Source organism: Aspergillus tanneri (genome assembly GCF_003426965.1).
Source record: "Aspergillus tanneri strain NIH1004 chromosome Unknown AapTan_7_pilon_pilon_pilon, whole genome shotgun sequence".
NCBI classification, from domain to species: Eukaryota; Fungi; Ascomycota; class Eurotiomycetes; order Eurotiales; family Aspergillaceae; genus Aspergillus; species Aspergillus tanneri.
In genome coordinates, this window is record NW_022984634.1 from 634,507 (window position 1) to 650,898 (window position 16,392).

At 48.2% G+C, this 16,392-nt stretch overlaps 7 protein-coding genes across 7 annotated transcripts; 4 read left to right on the forward strand and 3 right to left on the reverse strand.

Annotated features, from left to right (window-relative positions):
- Positions 1-699: 699 nt before the first annotated feature.
- On the forward strand, positions 700-2,308 carry erg9 (bifunctional farnesyl-diphosphate farnesyltransferase/squalene synthase; the record flags this gene model as incomplete). Its single annotated transcript, XM_033571438.1, has 4 exons — positions 700-767; positions 857-1,916; positions 1,972-2,154; positions 2,204-2,308. The coding sequence occupies 4 exons, from the start codon at positions 700-702 to the stop codon at positions 2,306-2,308; spliced, it is 1,416 nt and encodes a 471-aa protein (XP_033424753.1).
- A 506-nt stretch (positions 2,309-2,814) lies between these two features.
- Positions 2,815-3,993, reverse strand: ATNIH1004_006812 (uncharacterized protein; the record flags this gene model as incomplete). The annotated part of the gene is made up of 3 exons (XM_033571439.1): positions 2,815-2,916; positions 3,050-3,426; positions 3,915-3,993. 3 exons carry the CDS (start codon positions 3,991-3,993, stop codon positions 2,815-2,817), a joined length of 558 nt encoding a protein of 185 aa, XP_033424754.1.
- A 129-nt stretch (positions 3,994-4,122) lies between these two features.
- On the forward strand, positions 4,123-4,754 carry ATNIH1004_006813 (hemerythrin domain-containing protein; the record flags this gene model as incomplete). The annotated part of the gene is made up of 2 exons (XM_033571440.1): positions 4,123-4,248; positions 4,329-4,754. The coding sequence occupies 2 exons, from the start codon at positions 4,123-4,125 to the stop codon at positions 4,752-4,754; spliced, it is 552 nt and encodes a 183-aa protein (XP_033424755.1).
- Positions 4,755-5,599: 845 nt separating this feature from the next.
- ATNIH1004_006814 (putative extracellular lipase) lies at positions 5,600-7,553 on the forward strand (the record flags this gene model as incomplete). Its single annotated transcript, XM_033571441.1, has 5 exons — positions 5,600-5,934; positions 5,981-6,132; positions 6,179-6,251; positions 6,320-6,491; positions 6,537-7,553. The coding sequence occupies 5 exons, from the start codon at positions 5,600-5,602 to the stop codon at positions 7,551-7,553; spliced, it is 1,749 nt and encodes a 582-aa protein (XP_033424756.1).
- An 81-nt stretch (positions 7,554-7,634) lies between these two features.
- ATNIH1004_006815 (flavin-containing monooxygenase) lies at positions 7,635-9,504 on the reverse strand (the record flags this gene model as incomplete). Its single annotated transcript, XM_033571442.1, has 3 exons — positions 7,635-8,113; positions 8,172-8,302; positions 8,348-9,504. 3 exons carry the CDS (start codon positions 9,502-9,504, stop codon positions 7,635-7,637), a joined length of 1,767 nt encoding a protein of 588 aa, XP_033424757.1.
- A 1,521-nt stretch (positions 9,505-11,025) lies between these two features.
- ATNIH1004_006816 (SRR1 family protein) lies at positions 11,026-12,205 on the forward strand (the record flags this gene model as incomplete). Its single annotated transcript, XM_033571443.1, has 3 exons — positions 11,026-11,276; positions 11,332-12,024; positions 12,088-12,205. 3 exons carry the CDS (start codon positions 11,026-11,028, stop codon positions 12,203-12,205), a joined length of 1,062 nt encoding a protein of 353 aa, XP_033424758.1.
- Positions 12,206-12,271: 66 nt separating this feature from the next.
- Positions 12,272-13,748, reverse strand: ATNIH1004_006817 (uncharacterized protein; the record flags this gene model as incomplete). Its single annotated transcript, XM_033571444.1, has 3 exons — positions 12,272-13,118; positions 13,166-13,422; positions 13,473-13,748. The coding sequence occupies 3 exons, from the start codon at positions 13,746-13,748 to the stop codon at positions 12,272-12,274; spliced, it is 1,380 nt and encodes a 459-aa protein (XP_033424759.1).
- Between the last annotated feature and the right edge of the window lie 2,644 nt (positions 13,749-16,392).

Consider the following 16,392-nt stretch of genomic DNA (forward strand, 5'->3'; position numbering starts at 1 on the left):
AAATAGAAACACCCCGGCAGCAACCAGTCGCGGCGGGGAGGAGTAGCGATATTGTGACTTCCCCAGGCTAATATTAATGGTACTCTTTTATTTTATTATTATTTTTTTTTTTTTCTGCCTGATGATGCTTTTGCGCCTGTTTCGTCATGGCATTGGCGGGGGTCGTTTTTGGTGCGCTCGAGTCGCCGTACTGGGCGTATGGTCACGCCAGGTATGGGATGGATAGATTACCCGGCGCCACTATATTGGAGAGTCCTCTTAGGCGCTTGGAGAACGTGTTGTGGCCGTGCACCTGTATAGTGCGGTAATACCAGCCGATGCCCTGTCGGCACCAAGCGGGTCTTGGATGCCCCCTACTGAGCTGTTCGTTTTTAAAATTCCTCCCAGGTACCTTTTCTCTTTTCTCTTTTATTCTCTCTCCTTCCCTCTCTCTCTTCCTTTCATTCATTTTCTTCTCTCCCCTAATTGACCTCCTTTTCCTTCCTTCCACTTCAATCCTTTTTCTTGATTCCCTCCTTTCCTCTTAAGCAAGTGAGGCTGTTTGTCCTACGGCAATCTTCTGTATATTACCAGATTTTTTTTTTCCGCACATTTTTCCATGAACCTCACGTCTCCTAATTAGTAGTTCCTTATTGATCTGTTTTTCTGCTCCTCTTTTCCTCGTTTTCTTTCTGGTTGTATACTAGACTTCCTCTAACCATGGGCCTCATTTCGAACATCTTCTACTACTCTTTCCACCCCTCAGAGTTGAGGGCAATCCTGCAATGGTTGGTCATCTCCCCCATCTCCTAGCCCCTAAGGGTTTGCGATACGTCTGTGCCAACGCTTATAGAGGTCTAATGATCCGCTGTGATAGGAAAGTCTGGCACAATCCCGTTCATGAACACGATGAGAAGAGTGATACCGAGACACAGAAGGCCTGCTTAAAATTCCTGGACAAGACCAGCCGGAGTTTCAGTGCGGTGATCAAGGAGCTTCACCCGGAGCTGCTGCTTCCCGTGTGTGTTTTCTATCTGGTTTTACGCGGGCTGGATACGATTGAAGATGACACCTCAATCCCCCTGGAAGTCAAGGAGCCCCTGCTCCGCGGATTCAAGGACATCCTCGAGCAAGATGGATGGACTTTCGATGGGAACCGCCCCGAGGAGAAGGATCGGGAACTGCTGGTTCAGTTCCACAACGTCATCACCGAATTCAAGAACATGAAACCTGCCTACCAGACCATTGTCAAGGACATCACTGACAAGATGGGCAATGGTATGGCGGACTATTGCCGCAAGGCCGAACTGGAAGATGCCAGTGTGAAGACCACTGTGGAATATGATCTATACTGCTACTATGTGGCGGGCCTGGTTGGAGAGGGCCTGACCCGCCTTTTTGTGGAGGCAGAGTTCGGTAACGCGGCGCTGCTCAAGCGTCCTCGTCTTCACAAGTCCATGGGCCTTTTCCTGCAGAAAACGAACATCATCCGTGATGTTCGGGAAGACAACGATGATAACCGACGCTTCTGGCCCAGGGAAATCTGGTCCCAGTACGTCAGTGACTTCGATGATCTCTTCAAGCCCGAGAACCGCGAGATAGCTCTTAACTGCAGCTCTGCAATGGTCCTCAACGCTCTGGAGCATGTCGAGGACTGTTTGTTCTACCTGGCTGGCCTGCGTGAGCAAAGTGTGTTCAATTTCTGTGCCATTCCTCAAAGCATGGCCATTGCTACCCTGGAACTGTGCTTCCGCAACCCGGCAATGTTTGAGCGTAATATCAAGATCACCAAAGGTGACGCTTGCCAGTTGATGATCGAGTCGACGCAGAATCTGCGCGTCCTGTGTGAGGTCTTCCGCAGATATGCACGTAAGATCCACAAGAAGAACACCCCAAAGGATCCGAACTTCCTCAAGATCAGTTTGGTCTGCGGACGGGTAGGTGACCATTTTTTATCCCTACTTTTTCATTGTGCACTCTGACTTTGGACAGATTGAAAAATTCATCGAGACAATCTTCCCGTCCCAGAACGCGGAGGATGCTCAACGGAAAGTTTCCGGCGAGCAGTCCGAGGCCGAGAAAGAAAAAGCTAGACTCGAGGCTGAGACACGCCAAGATGTTTACTTTATGATGGCACTGATGGGCGTCATTGTGCTCTTCGTGTCTGCTATCATGGTAGGAGGCCCTTTCCAGCGATTTATGTTGTATTTCTAACCTTCTGTAGATTGGAACGGCCTGGTATTTGGGCGCGCGCTTTGATCTTGCCTGGCAGGAGTTGCGGCAGGGCAACTTCAAGCCGCCCAAACATATGCGCGACAAGGAGCTATAGGCTTCGATTTTCACGTGTTCACGATATGGCTACTAATTACGTATTGGACTTTACTGCGGATGGCTGTTGTGTTTATATGGCTTTCTTTCGTTGCCATCTGCACCGATACATTTTATCTAATACTCCTTTTACAGTACCCGTTCCATATTTCCCCATTTATGCCCACTGGCGGCCATCGAGTAGGAACTAGCACGGATGTCAAATTGCAATCCTGTCTTTTCATGACTGTGGTTGTGCCGAAGAAGTGCTGATATTGAGCGGAGAATGTCTCTTGACCAGCGATGTACTTGATTTGTGCCTTGCAGCTTAACTGCTGGGGTGGCATACGTCCATTGAAGACCTGGAACATTTCATCCAATGTAGAGCAGATTAAGATTAATTATAATATAATGCAATGCGATCATGTTTCTGGCGCAACCTTCTCCATATGCTCCATATGCATCCTAGAACGGTATTTCAACTTCCGACCAGGAACGTTGTATTGTCTTTTCCATTGATGTTCTGCTTCAGTCTCCAACTTCCGCAAGTGTGCTTCCCGGAGACTGTGCGCCACTTTCAGCACGCATGTTCCCTTCCGCGCTCACTTCGGGCTCGAAACAATGTTGCAGCTGAATGTCAGATAAATATTCTATTAATCCGATGTCGACTGAAGTGACCAGAGTTTGGTATCTATAATGAAAACCAATCCTACAAAATCTGCGATTACTACTCCAGATGCTTAGAGCACAATGGGTCGCATACGAGGCTCCCCAGTCCTTCCATTGTACCTGCTTTCGTAATTGATTGCAGGGAAAATTCCATGTTTAGATAGCGACGGGCCCAGCTTCGGATGTCCGCCGTCACCAGAGAGTCAATGGGCATGGCGGCCACTTGGGGATATTCCTGGCCACGTGCAAAGATCGGATATTCTTGGATGGTTTGGACCGTTTCCACGATGAGCTTGTCCTTATTTGACGGATCATTCAGCAATTCTGATCTTTCTGCGACAGAAGCTAGGAGCTGTTTCAGGCCTTCGGCAGCCTTGAGTGCGTGCCGATTTGGTTCTGACGAGTTGGCATCCAGACTCGCATAGAAGCTGAAGCGTGCATCCCGTCCCCAGAGAGGGCGAACCGAAGGATCTGTAAGCGATTAGTGCTGCTCATCCCGATGATCAAATTGTTTGGCATGCGTAGAGCCCCACTACAGAGATCGGGAACTGTTTGGGCTGAGACTGAGGCATAGCAAACTCGAATTCATCTATCGCCCTTGTTTCTCCCAGCAGACGAACAGAGGCAAAGCACACGAAGTTGTTTGTCTCTAGTTGGCAGGAATTCCACATACAGAATTCAATACAGGAGCTTCGCGACTTCGCGGCCGACTTCAACGAATTGACGGCTCGAATCGTGAACGAGCTCGAGCAGTTTCAAAGCACTATCCCGCCAGCCAGGAGACCACGATGCAGCGGAAGGCAAGCCAGAATAGCCTTGAGAAATGTCTCCAGATTTGATCCACTTCATACACGCCATATAAAGTCATAGCTCTGAGATGGTCCTGTGGAAGGAAATCAAATCCACCACTTCATCCCAGTGCTTCAACGGAGACGGATTACCTAAAATGGTTAGTGTACGGCGTAGAAATGGATGACTGCTGATTTGCAGTTGTTCCGCTTCACGGCTTATCTGCATGACATCCATGTCATTTGTCATTTTTATGTCAGCAGAAGATGCTGTAGAATGAGGGTTTTACGTCGGATACATCACATTCGGCTGGTTTCGCGCTTCTGCTGTTCTCCGTGTATTTTGATGACGCCATATCTACCAGCGCGCTTCTTCATCATGTCTGCAATGAACAATGGCTCATCGTCCAGCCAGAATGGGCTGCCTGACAGTGATGCATTACCTGCATTGTCAACTAACGATTATCGTACCTACAACCGAATGGCAGAGCAGATGGACTATTTTGTACGTCCGCCGATCCGATCCTACTATCATCACCTCTCCCTTCTGTCTTATCAGTCTAATATATCCATAAACATACCTAGCACAACCATTTCCGTATAACCTGGAACCAACTCCAAGACGCCTGCACAACCAGTGGCAAAAAACTCCTCTCCCCGAGACAACTAATCACCACTGGACTGGGATTTTGCTCCCAACTAGACTTCCATCATTCCATAGAAGAACAGCATATTTTCCCCGTCTTGGCGAAGAAGATGCCGGAATTCCATCGAGAGCTTACCCTGCTCTCGCAGCATAGGGAAATCCACAATGGACTTGCCGGTCTCGGGGAATATCTGGAGAAATGTCGTTCCGGAGAGTCGGATCTAGATCGGATGGAGGTGAAACGGTTGATGGATGGATTTGGGGCGGTGTTGTGGGCGCATCTTGATGAGGAGGTGAATGCCCTGAGGGCGGAGAATATGCGTAGGTATTGGAGTTTGAAGGAGATGGTGGCTTTGCCGATGTGATGGTATTTGATATTGGGTTGTTTTTGGGTCTAGATCTAGATCGTGGTTGTTGTCATGTTGGATAGATCTATGGGTTGCTAATCTTGCTTAGTAAAATTGGGCTGGATTCTGCTATAGATTGAGCAATTCGTGTGTTATCTTGTCGATATATTAGAAGATTTATCTGGCTACTAGAGCCTTAGTATTTAGCTAAGGAATTTTATTGATACATCTACTCCCGCCGGGGAGTTAGTCTATGTGCGGCTGCTTGAAACTAAAACAAGCATCAGTCCACCAGTCACCGTGATATAGCAAGCTGAGCTATACGATTTGTCCCCTGATTGTTTTCTAACTATGCCTGACTTTGTTGCCTTATGAACTTACGAGCTTCGGCTGCAAATACTTTTACAATCTGCCTAGGGCCCCAAGAATTTCGGTTGTGTTGTCTACTTCCGAGTATCCGCGGGCATTCTTATAAAGTTGAATCAGCAGCTCAAAGTGCATAGCCAGATATTTTCATCTAAATGTTAATATACGGGTATATAGTCTAAACACTCCATGCCATGCTGTGATATTTATACAAATAGTCCTGCAATTAAGGCAGTTCAGCCCTAGTGTTTCCGAGGGCTTCACATCATGAAAGTTGGGTTTGGTAAGAAATAAGGTACAAATGGAATTTATGATATAAAACCGTCTAAGACCTGTATCATATTTCTACCTTAATTTGAATAATTCTATATTCAACGAATATAGACGACACGGAGCATTATGAGTGCATGCTTACTGATCACAGCCAGAACCAGAAGTTAAGGCCGAATCCCGACAGACCAAACCGAAACAACAACACCATTGTCACCAAGTGCACCATGCTCTCTCGATGGCAGATATTTGCCCTCCTAGCACTACCGGTGCTTCTGGTCTTGGAAATCCAACACATCCACTTCTTTTCCAGCGTTACCCCGCGCATTCCCGCCATTTCCTCATGGCTTCCGAACTCTCTCCAACCGTCGACTCGACCGCGGGTTACTCTTCGGCAAGGGACAGTTGTTGGAGTGACGCTGCGACACACACTCAAACATCCGGTTGAGGCATTTCGAGGAATCCCGTATGCTTTACCGCCGACTGGGAAGAGAAGATTCCGACGTCCAAAGCGAGTCGATCCATCCGACGAGCTGATTGATGCTGGTCGCATGGGCCGTCGGTAGGCACAATTAATCCAACCCGAGGATAAATACTGAACTCGCCAGATGTCCTGGGAAACAACTGATTCCGCTGAAGGGAGACCCCGGCAGCGATGAGGATTGTCTCACCGTGAACATCTTCCGACCTCGTGGGGTGCAGTGGAGGAAATTACCCGTCGCTGTGTACATCCACGGAGGGGCTTATAATCGCGGTTCTGGTGAATATCAAACTACTGTACATTGAATGACTTGCTGATGTAGTAGCTTTAATGCATAATACCGCGTCTATGGTAGGATGGTCTGCAGAGCCATTCATCGGCGTTTCATTTAATTACCGGTGAGCTACTACCTACACCTAAGCTCCTTTCTATAGAAATGCCAGTCAGACGTCAACTAACGTCCCAGCCTCGGTGCACTCGGCTTTCTTCCGTCGTCCACAACGGCCCAGGAAGGTCTTTTGAACCTCGGTCTCCATGACCAAATTTTCCTACTGGACTGGGTTCATGACAATATCGAGGCTTTTGGAGGCGATGCCTCGCAGGTGACGCTATTCGGAGTGTCCGCAGGAGCTCATTCGGTAGGCTGACGGGGAACACGTCGATACTCGAGCTAATCCCCGTAGATTGCACACCACATTATGAACATAAAGCTCGGAGATGAGCTGTTCCACCGCGCCATCATCGAGTCTGGCGCCGCCACATCGCGCGCCGTTCATCCACCCAATGCCACTCTCCATGAGGATCAGTTCCGCCAGTTCGTGGATGAGTCTGGCTGCAACAATATGCCTGACAAGGAAATCTTTGGATGTCTTCGCCGACAGCCCCTGGATCGAATCACCAATGCCTCTTTTACCGTCTTTGATCGATACAACCCGTCTGTGCGCTGGGCATTCCAACCCGTCATTGACGGTGATATCATCGCGCAAAGACCCATCGACGCCTGGAATTCCGGCGAATGGAATAAGATGCCTATTCTGACGGGGTTCAACACCAACGAAGGTACCTACTACGTGCCCACCAATATGTCCAAGTCGGAGGAGTTTACAGAATTCTTCCACACCCTCCTCCCCGCTTTCTCAGACGCGGATCTCAAGACCATTGACTCCCTCTACCCCGACCCGGCACGGGATCCATCTTCCCCTTATCTGGAAACGAGAAATATCTCCGTTGGATCGCAGTATAAACGCGTCGAGGCCGCGTACGGACAGTATGCGTATGTGTGTCCCGTGCGTCAGACAGCCCGATTTGCCTCCCGCGGTCAGAAGAAGCCCGTGTTTCTGTATCGATGGGCATTGAATACGACTGTCCAGGGCGGCGCCAACCACGCGGATCAGCTACCTTACGAGGCATTTGACCCGGAGGTGAGGGGTATTTCCCCATCTCAGGAGGAAGTTTCCGGCATGCTACATGCGTATTTCACATCTTTTATTATCCGTGGAGACCCGAACGCCGTGTCTGGCGCATATCCGGACCGACCGCTGTGGGAGAGCTATACACCCGACGGGCGGATTATGATCTTTGGCGATGGTAATGACGAGAGAGCCGGAGGAGCTGGGACTGGGGTTCCAGCGCAGTTGGCGAGAGACGAATGGAGTCGTCGAGAATGTAATTTTTGGTGGAAAAAGACGGAATCCAACTGATACTAAGAACGTATATGGTGAAGCATATGATACATCATTTATATATCCTGCATCATAAGCAACGGCACTATATGCCAGAGGCTAATGACCCACAGTCAATTTCTCTTTCAAAAACGCAGCCAGACCAGATAAACTGGATCGATTTCTGCGTTTCACATTTTTCATCCCTCCCTCGACTCCTTCACCGTCTTTGGATTCCCCACTCACACCATTACCCTCTTCTGGCTTAGAATTTGACTTTATCTTTTCTTCCCGGACAACAAACCCCGTCCATTTATCCAACGTCTCCCGACACTCCTTCTCATACTGATTAATCCCGCCTAGATAAGTCAACATCTCCTTCTTCTTCCCGGGGATATTCGCTGCGATCCACCACGAGTCCGTCTCTAGGAAGAGGGTCTTCTCTGCTGCGTTGAGGATAGTCTCTCGCCATTGGGTCTCTGCTTCCACTGTTGGTTCGATACTGCGGAGATTGTCTTTTTCCATCTTCGTGATGGCGTCGACGATGAAATCAACCTGGCATTGGAGGATCGTGGGTCCGTTGGATAATGGGGTCGGTGCTGTAGGTATCATATCGTTACATAAAACGTAATAGATAGAATGACAAGGTTAACTCACCGTGTGGACTATAGCTCAAGAAACAATTGGGAAATCCATGTACCGTCATACCAAGATATGTTCGAACTCCTTCTTTCCAGATTTGGTTCAGATTGGCGCCGTTTCGACCTTGGATATTCATCTCGGAAATTCTGTCCAGTTAGAAAACCAACCAACTAATCAGGATGAGTACATACGACCCAGTAAAACTATCAAATCCCGTAGCCATAACGAGATAATCAAACTCCCTGAGCATCCCATCGTCTGTGCGCACGCCTTTCTCCGTGAACGTAGAAATAGGTGTACTCCTAAGCCCAACGACTTCGACATTCTTCCGATCGATCGATTCATAAAAGTCCTGTTCAAGAGGCGTCCTCCGAGTGAGGATCGGATAAACTGGCTCCAGCGGCGCCATTAAATCCCTTTTAACCGGATCCTGAATCCTCTCACGGACTTTCCTCGCCCAGAAATCATACACAATGCGATTAGCATCCCGATCGACAAACGCACTGGGGAAATTCCGACTGAAGAAATTAAACCCTCCTGCCTGCCAGATCTCCTCGAAGAACGCTTCTAGTTCTTCAATGGTGATGTCGTTGATTTCCCTTGTCGGTGGAACAGAGGGAAATCCGCCGTGGGAGTTCCTTGCTGCGGAGTGCATGACGTGGAAATAGGGACGCCAGGCGTCATTTTCTGCTGTTGTGAGGGGTCGATTTCCCATGGGGAAACAGGTGCTAGGTCGTCGGAGGAATACGGTTAATTGATTGACTTGTTTGCTGAGTTCCTGGATGATCTGGACGCCTGTGGCGCCTGTGCCGATCACAGCGACTTTCTTCCCTGACAGGTCGAGAGAGTCAGGCCAGGCGCTGGAATGAATAATTTGGCCTTGGTAGATGTCGAGACCGGGAAAATCAGGCTTGTGCGCGCGATGCAGTAGGCCAGTGAACAGACAGAGATGTCTAGCCACTGCGATGTGGCCGGATTCACTCCGGATCGTCCAGATAGCAGTGTCATCGTCCCATGTCGCGGAGTGGACGCGCGCCTGGAACTGAATATCTTTTTTTAACTCCAGTACTCGGTCGACGTGCGCGAAATATCGACGGATCTCGTTGTGGTCGGGAAAACGCTGTGAGAAGTTGAAATCGCGCCACACGTCCGGCACGCTGAGCTGGTACAGTGGCCATTCTGAGTCAACGCGGGCCCCGGGGTATCTATTCCAGTGCCAGACGCCGCCGATGTCGTCGCCGGCTTCGAAGATGCGGACGCGTAGTCCGGCGGTGCGGAATTTATACAGAGCGTAGAGGCCGCTGAAGCCGGCTCCGATGATCAACACGTCGTAGCTTTCGGATGTCATGGTGGATGGGGTAAAAATATGTACATGACATGATTGTTAGACTGTGGCATGTCTTATGTCGTGTTCTTGCAGGGGTGAAGCCGAGGTCGGATGCTGAAAATGAGGGGAAATTCAGCTGATTGGTAATGAGACACTGTTTATGTCTTCATAATGAATGGAATTCCAGCATAATCGTTTGTAGAATATGTCTAGGTATTTCATTCTCCGTATATGTTGTCTTCATGATAAGCTTCTATCATTCAGACATGTTATCCATCACTCAGCACTACTGATCATATCCAAAAAATAGCTAACAGACAATCTCTTTGACAATTAACCATTCCACGGGAAATCAGTTACTCTCTGAATATACTCGGATGAAAATAAAATCACGTATGACAATCAAACAACAAAGTAGGACGAATACTGGGGGACAAACTCATCCATCGGACTATATTGTACATTCTGTCACCATCTATGTCTACACAACACGTTACATAGACAACAAAGCCTCGGAACGGAGTACAGGGACACGGGACGGAAGAATCCAAGGAATCGCAATTCATGCATACATTATTCTACTTATGAGACGATAGGAATGAGACAACCTCTTGGCTCCAATGATGGGAAAATACAGACAGTAGGACAAACGGGATACAACTCGGAGGGAGACGGAGTATCGGTCGGGGGCTAAAACATTGTATCACGTTGCACGATCCTGTCCAGGTGATAGAAGGCTTCTGAAATAAAATCTGTGTCTGTCTCGTCTACTGGAGGGGGTAGTAGGAGATACAAAGGCCGGCGTGTCGTCTGCTGGAGTCAAGTCACATCCAAAGTAGATAGCATTAGGATAACCGCCCTGAGAAGAATGATTACATGCAGTCAGCTGTCAGACTTCGGCCAATCTGCCCCTCCCAACATACCAACAATATGCATTGTGTGATAGGGTTGATACTCCATGCAGAGAACTACAGATCTCTAACTCTGGATATAGCACAAAACATGCTAAATCAGACTAAGATAAATATAAGTCGCAGATACTAAGGTACATTTCTAATTATACTAATTATATACCACCAATAGTCTCCTCTGAATACACCGTTAATATCGCCCAACCAACCAACCAGCGGCATCCACCGGTATTCCGGCGCAGGATATAAATATCCCATAATATGCCCGAAAATAGCCATTGCGCTGCAGCTCTGCATTGTGCCGGGACCCAATCACCACGTCCGACGCCCTCTCTAGGGGGGTTGGATCATCCCAGTCTCCAGTTATTAATGGAGGGCCCATGCGGGTCATAGTGTGAGTCTGCAGGGCGAGAAAACAAACACCTAAATTAGGGAGCTGCGGTCAGGTCAGTAGCTTGGGTTTGGGTGCCAACAGCTGGGAGATACATAGGATATGGAGATGTTTCTATTTCTTAGATGTAGTATCTATATAGATCGAGAATCCAGTACTTTCGCCTATTTTTCATCCTCAAGTTCAGACTGATAGTAATCGTGTCATCATAAGTACAGTGCGGTGCAGCTACCTCGAACTATGACCGAGGAAAAATCTCAAGTCGTATCGTTGGAGGATGAAATTGACCATGAAACCCTGGGTAAAATCCAGGACCGCCTCGCTCATATCATGCGTCTCTGGCAATCCGGGAAGCCATTCTTCCCTCGTGCCTTACTCGAGGACCTGAACCGCCAGATAGACGCCGGACATGACGAGGTGCATATTCAGGACTTGGACGAGGTGCCTCAGACCTACAGTCTGAAAGTTCCTGCATGGTGTGCTGATTTTGCGTGAGCCCTCATCCATAGCCACTAGGAAAAAAAGAAATCAAATCTGATGGTGTAGAAATACCTACCGCATCAACTACTCCAGCATCCAATACCTCGGCCATTTGGCGCCCATCTGTCCCGAACTAGCCCTGCGCCACGATCACACCCCCGTGTCAATCGGGTATACACGCGCGCCTCCCCTGTCGACCTGTACATTGGATGAGGTGCGAGTCCGGTTCAGCCAGACTCGTCATCTCTGGATGGAAAGTACCACGCGACGAGATCTGGAACATCATCTATCGACGTTGACGTTGAGCGTGCCCGTGAACAAGATCGTGTGTTTCGCTCTGGGATCGCTCGCATCGCGCAGTGACTCCCATCCATCCGGGAGCAGCGACGAGGACTGGCATGTAACGCGCGCACATGCCCAGCATGCCGCTATCGAGAGTATGGTGTCCGTTCTGAGCGCGAGGGGAATGGTCCAGTCTGAAGGTGTGAGGTGTTTCGCGCAGGACCCGGCGTACGATGCTGTCGATAAGGAGTTTCTGCGTGAGATTGGAATCGTGGTGCTGGAGGACCCTAAGGGGTTTCTCGAGGTGGATTCAAACACGCTCGTCTTCTCTGTGAGTCCTAATGTGCCTGTCAAGCAGATCGTCGCGGACCTCCAGTGGCCGGCGGCGATGGTTTGGAATACTGTGTCCTTGGCTGAGAAGGAAGATAAGACGTGGGTGAGGAATGTCAAAAAGAACGGGGAGGTGTATTGGACTAGGTATTTCCCCTCCTTTTCTCCTCCCAGTGAGTGTGAGTATGGGTATGGATATTAACGATGTAGTCCCTTTACTACGGATCCGGACTGTGCGCGCGTGGGGAATATGGTGAAAGGATATGCCAGGGCGACGTTGAGTGATGCGGATGAGCTCTTTGGTGATATGACTATATACACGAAGTGATAGGCAAGGGTATAGTTTTCTGTATCTAGAGGCTCAACGCGCATGAACAATCAACCCACAGTCAAGTCAAGAATGAGCCATTTTCTGAATCGCCTTACTTCTGCCCCGAATCGTCCTGCCCTTCCAGAGTAACACCACCGGAGCGAAAGTCAATGCTGCCGCCACAAACCCCAATAGGCTACTAGCCCATTGGTACCCGAGTCGGACGTACATGGGTTTCGCAGCCAGCGGGAGAACCGCCGCGAAGATGTTCTCACCGAACGCGACAGCCGCAATCGCGCTCGCTGCGAACCCGGCATACGAATCCGTCACATAGATAGTGACCGCCGTGACGATGACCATGATAGCGTAGCCCGTCAAACCCAGTGCAATCGCGGGAACAATCCAATGTGTCTTGTACGTCGACCAGCCGTACATGAATAGTCCGCCCGCGAGTCCGACCGCCGTGCTGGGGATGGACAGGTGCAGGATCGATTCGGGGATCGGGATCCCGGGACTCTCCGGGTTATATGCTGTGCTGCGTGTATAGACGCGGTTCTGGAAGAGACATGCGCCCAGGCCGATAATCTGTCCGATGCCGATGGAGGATTGGATGACTCCGTCGGTGTATGATGGCCAGTTGTATGTGCCGCTGAAGACGATCGGGATGGACTGTGTGGATATAAAAACTAGACCGAAGGCGAACGCTGACCAGACCGTGAACGAAGTCACGGTCGGTTCGGTGGTGAGTAGCAATGCGGATCGAGAAATCGTTTCCTGGAAAATGTGCAGGGCGTCGGATGTATTCGGGCTGTCGGATGGCTCCTCGTTCGGCATGAATTTCTCGCGGAGGATCGGTCCACGTGTCTCTTTCATGCATAATACGACCAACGGGATACATGCGCCGTAGAGGATTAATTCAACCCAGAATACCCTGTAAATGATGAGTTTTTGTGTTCTGGCGCAGGGTGTGATCGTTACCATCGCCATCCCAATGGCTCAACCGCAGCGCCGAGGACCGGGCCCATAGTAACCCCAAACAACAAAGTGAAGGTATACAGAGTCAGGGGAAATACGCGATCTTTATGATGGAGGAACATGTTCGAAGCCAGACCATCAGCGCAATTTTGCAACGTGCCTCCAAATGCCCCTGCGATCGCGCGACATACCACCAGGGTGGCGAAATTCGGTGCCAGAGCCTGAGGGATCACAAAGATGGTGAACAGGATGTACGCTGCCTGTGCGGGTCAACTCCATACATTTATGCTTATATAGGGAACTGGCATACCACATATCCATACCTCATTCCATAGGTGTCCATTAGCGGAAGAGTGACCAGAGGCACAAACGCCGCGGCGGCGTTCCAGGCCGTGACGGCAAAGAAATTATATTCGAAAGTGCCATTACTCAGGTTGAACTCCGTCGAGATCGACTCGGCCGCTGTGGTCATCGACGTGGCATTTAATCCGACAATGAAGGTGACCCAGCAGGACGTTAGCATTGCCATCCATTTCTTCCCTCGTGGCCAGTTGAAGGGATTATGGGGGTGGTAAGCCCAGTGCATGGTGGGCTTGAGTGTCATGGGAAGTCATTTCAGGGGGACCGAGGGGCTGTTGCATGAGAGATGAAGTCTTTCCGGGGTAAAGCCATGGCAGATACTCCGTACCCCAGAGCTTGAGTTCTGGGTGTGGAAGTGTTGGGTCCGAAGGCAATTGGTGGAGCGACATTGGTGAGGGTCTCGGCTAGAATTCGATGAATAATGGAAACTCTTAGTGGATGCACTATTGAAGATATAGTGTAGAATTCATATCCATAAGACTCTTAATTCGTTAATGCTCTGCTGAGTCGTACTAAGCCCCGTTGCTGTATGAATGTTATGATCACTGCAGGCCTTTGCAGAAGTGCCTTCCCCCAAACACACTCAGAGTTTCATTTAGCTCAGGCGGGGCAGTTTAATTATAATATTAAGATAATTTCTTGGCATTATCAATAGTACATGGATTCAAAAGGATTCATTTTAACTAGCTTCTTCTCAAGCTTCGCTTTTAAAATACCACTCTTCTACCAGTGTTTTATGCATTCTATTCTCTCAATATTTTCAGCTGATAGCTGCGCACTTTCCAATGAGATTGTACGACGTGCACCTGAGAAAACTCGCTCAGGCTCGTCGCTCATTGCTGGAATCGATAGGAAATCAATAGCCATATATGAAATCTTTGGCCAGCGCTTTTGCTGCTCATCTTCATACCACCAGGTTAGAGGGCTTGTACGAATGTTGCATGGATATTCATTATTATAATCTTCAAATTCATCCTGACTTGCTGGTCGAGTAAATGCACATAGTACTTCTGTAATTCGATCAACGTCATCAACATCCTGAGGTCGATCATGTTCATATGTTCGATCACATAATCATATGACGAGGAGCACTGTTGCGATACTCTTCCCAAAGCATTTTAACTTTTTGGAGTGCAGGCATTTGCCAGCTTTTTCTCCTATTAGCCTGAATATATCTTGTACGGCGAGCTGGATGAAGAATATGTGCTGCAGCATAAAGACGTGAATTATCTGATTTGCTGTAGTACTTGTCAAAGGTATTCCAATCATTTTGAATCTGAGCACAGAATCCCTTACCTGGAGCATGTTCAATCTGCTATGCATAGTAGAAAGATATTGTTATGTAGTAATCAATAGACTAATCTGTTATATTTTCTAAGAAGTAGACTTATAAGAGGTTTTTCAAACTGCTTTATGATAACATCCATCACAAAAAGCACAGTATCAGTTGTTGCCTGGTCGCCTTGTGTTTTCAGGGCTGCATGTTCAAAAAGACCTAGGAATTTGCTTGTTGTGCGAAGCTTTTCCCAATCTATTGGAGAGAAATACTCTGCTTTTCGCGTATTAAAATGCTTCTTTGTATAGCTATCAACCGCAGCCTCATGCTGAAGAGCCACAGAGTGCATATGATACCAGCTATTCCATTTTGTACGATTACCAAGTGGAACCAACCTCCTTGCTAGATCGTTAAACTCCTTTGTACGGCCAGGTGAGCCAAGAATATGTATCGTCCTAACTGCTGGAGGATAGCAATTGCTCAGCTTGCTCGCCAAGGGTGTCCGATCATTTGTGATTGGGTGGCTGTTCTTAGTAAGCCTGGCAATTCTGACACCCCACTCCTCGTCACCCTACTTGTGTACTCCTGTTCAATTTTTGTTGGGGGGTGGGAGTAGGAGGGGTCTGAACTGATTGTATTCAGAAGGATGTTCTACCCAACCCCTCTGAGAGATATTGGGTATATATATTTCACATGATGTCCCGATCTGGACTAGCTTATTCTTACAACTCCCAAGATTCCAAGATTTGGTATTGTTGACCATAAAAAATACGCGCATCCGCAAGCATCGATCCTCCATAGAATCAGGTCTCTGATTCAACTAAACTACCAAAATATCTCGATTTATACAAGCAAGGCAAACAAAAGAATGTAACTAACTAATATAGGAAATATAAGCGATCCGATGACGTTGTATCATCAACAACATTTGACCGAGAAAGGTGCTGAATAATCAATATTACCATAGTTAACTAGTTAATTGCCGACAGTATTTAAATACTAATCCTGCAGTAGACAGGATATATCGACAATCCCTAGATGTTGAATGAACGCTTCATGTGTCTCTGACGTTGCTTGGTTGACTTGAGATAAATGTTCCGGGATGGGTTAAGTGGGAATTCAGCAAGCTTGCTAGCTGCTTTGGCAACGTCTGGTCTTGTTATAATTGCGGCATATAATAATGATCTAAAACGATTTTTATATTGGTGAATCTCCTAAGGCGTAGCGGATTGATTTTGCACTCGTACTGAGGTTAAGTTGTTATAATTTATGGCGAAGACCGGAAATATCACAGCCCCTCAGGCTATAAAATGGGGTTTCTGCGAGCAGATCTTAATTGTGGCGAGATTGTGTTTCTATTTTGTGGAGGGATCTCTTTGGAGTTAGTCTAGAATGAGAGTCATTGATGGTGTTTGGATATACTATAATCAATATTTATGGGCTCTTGTTGGATTGGATTTACTGGATTGGAGTCACTAGGCTTATATTTCAGCAATGTCGCGCAATGCTAAACCACCAAGCCTCGGGGGCTACTAATCTATTATGGATGAAAACCTACAAAGGCGACCTCGGCCCCCTATATGCCCGTAATGGC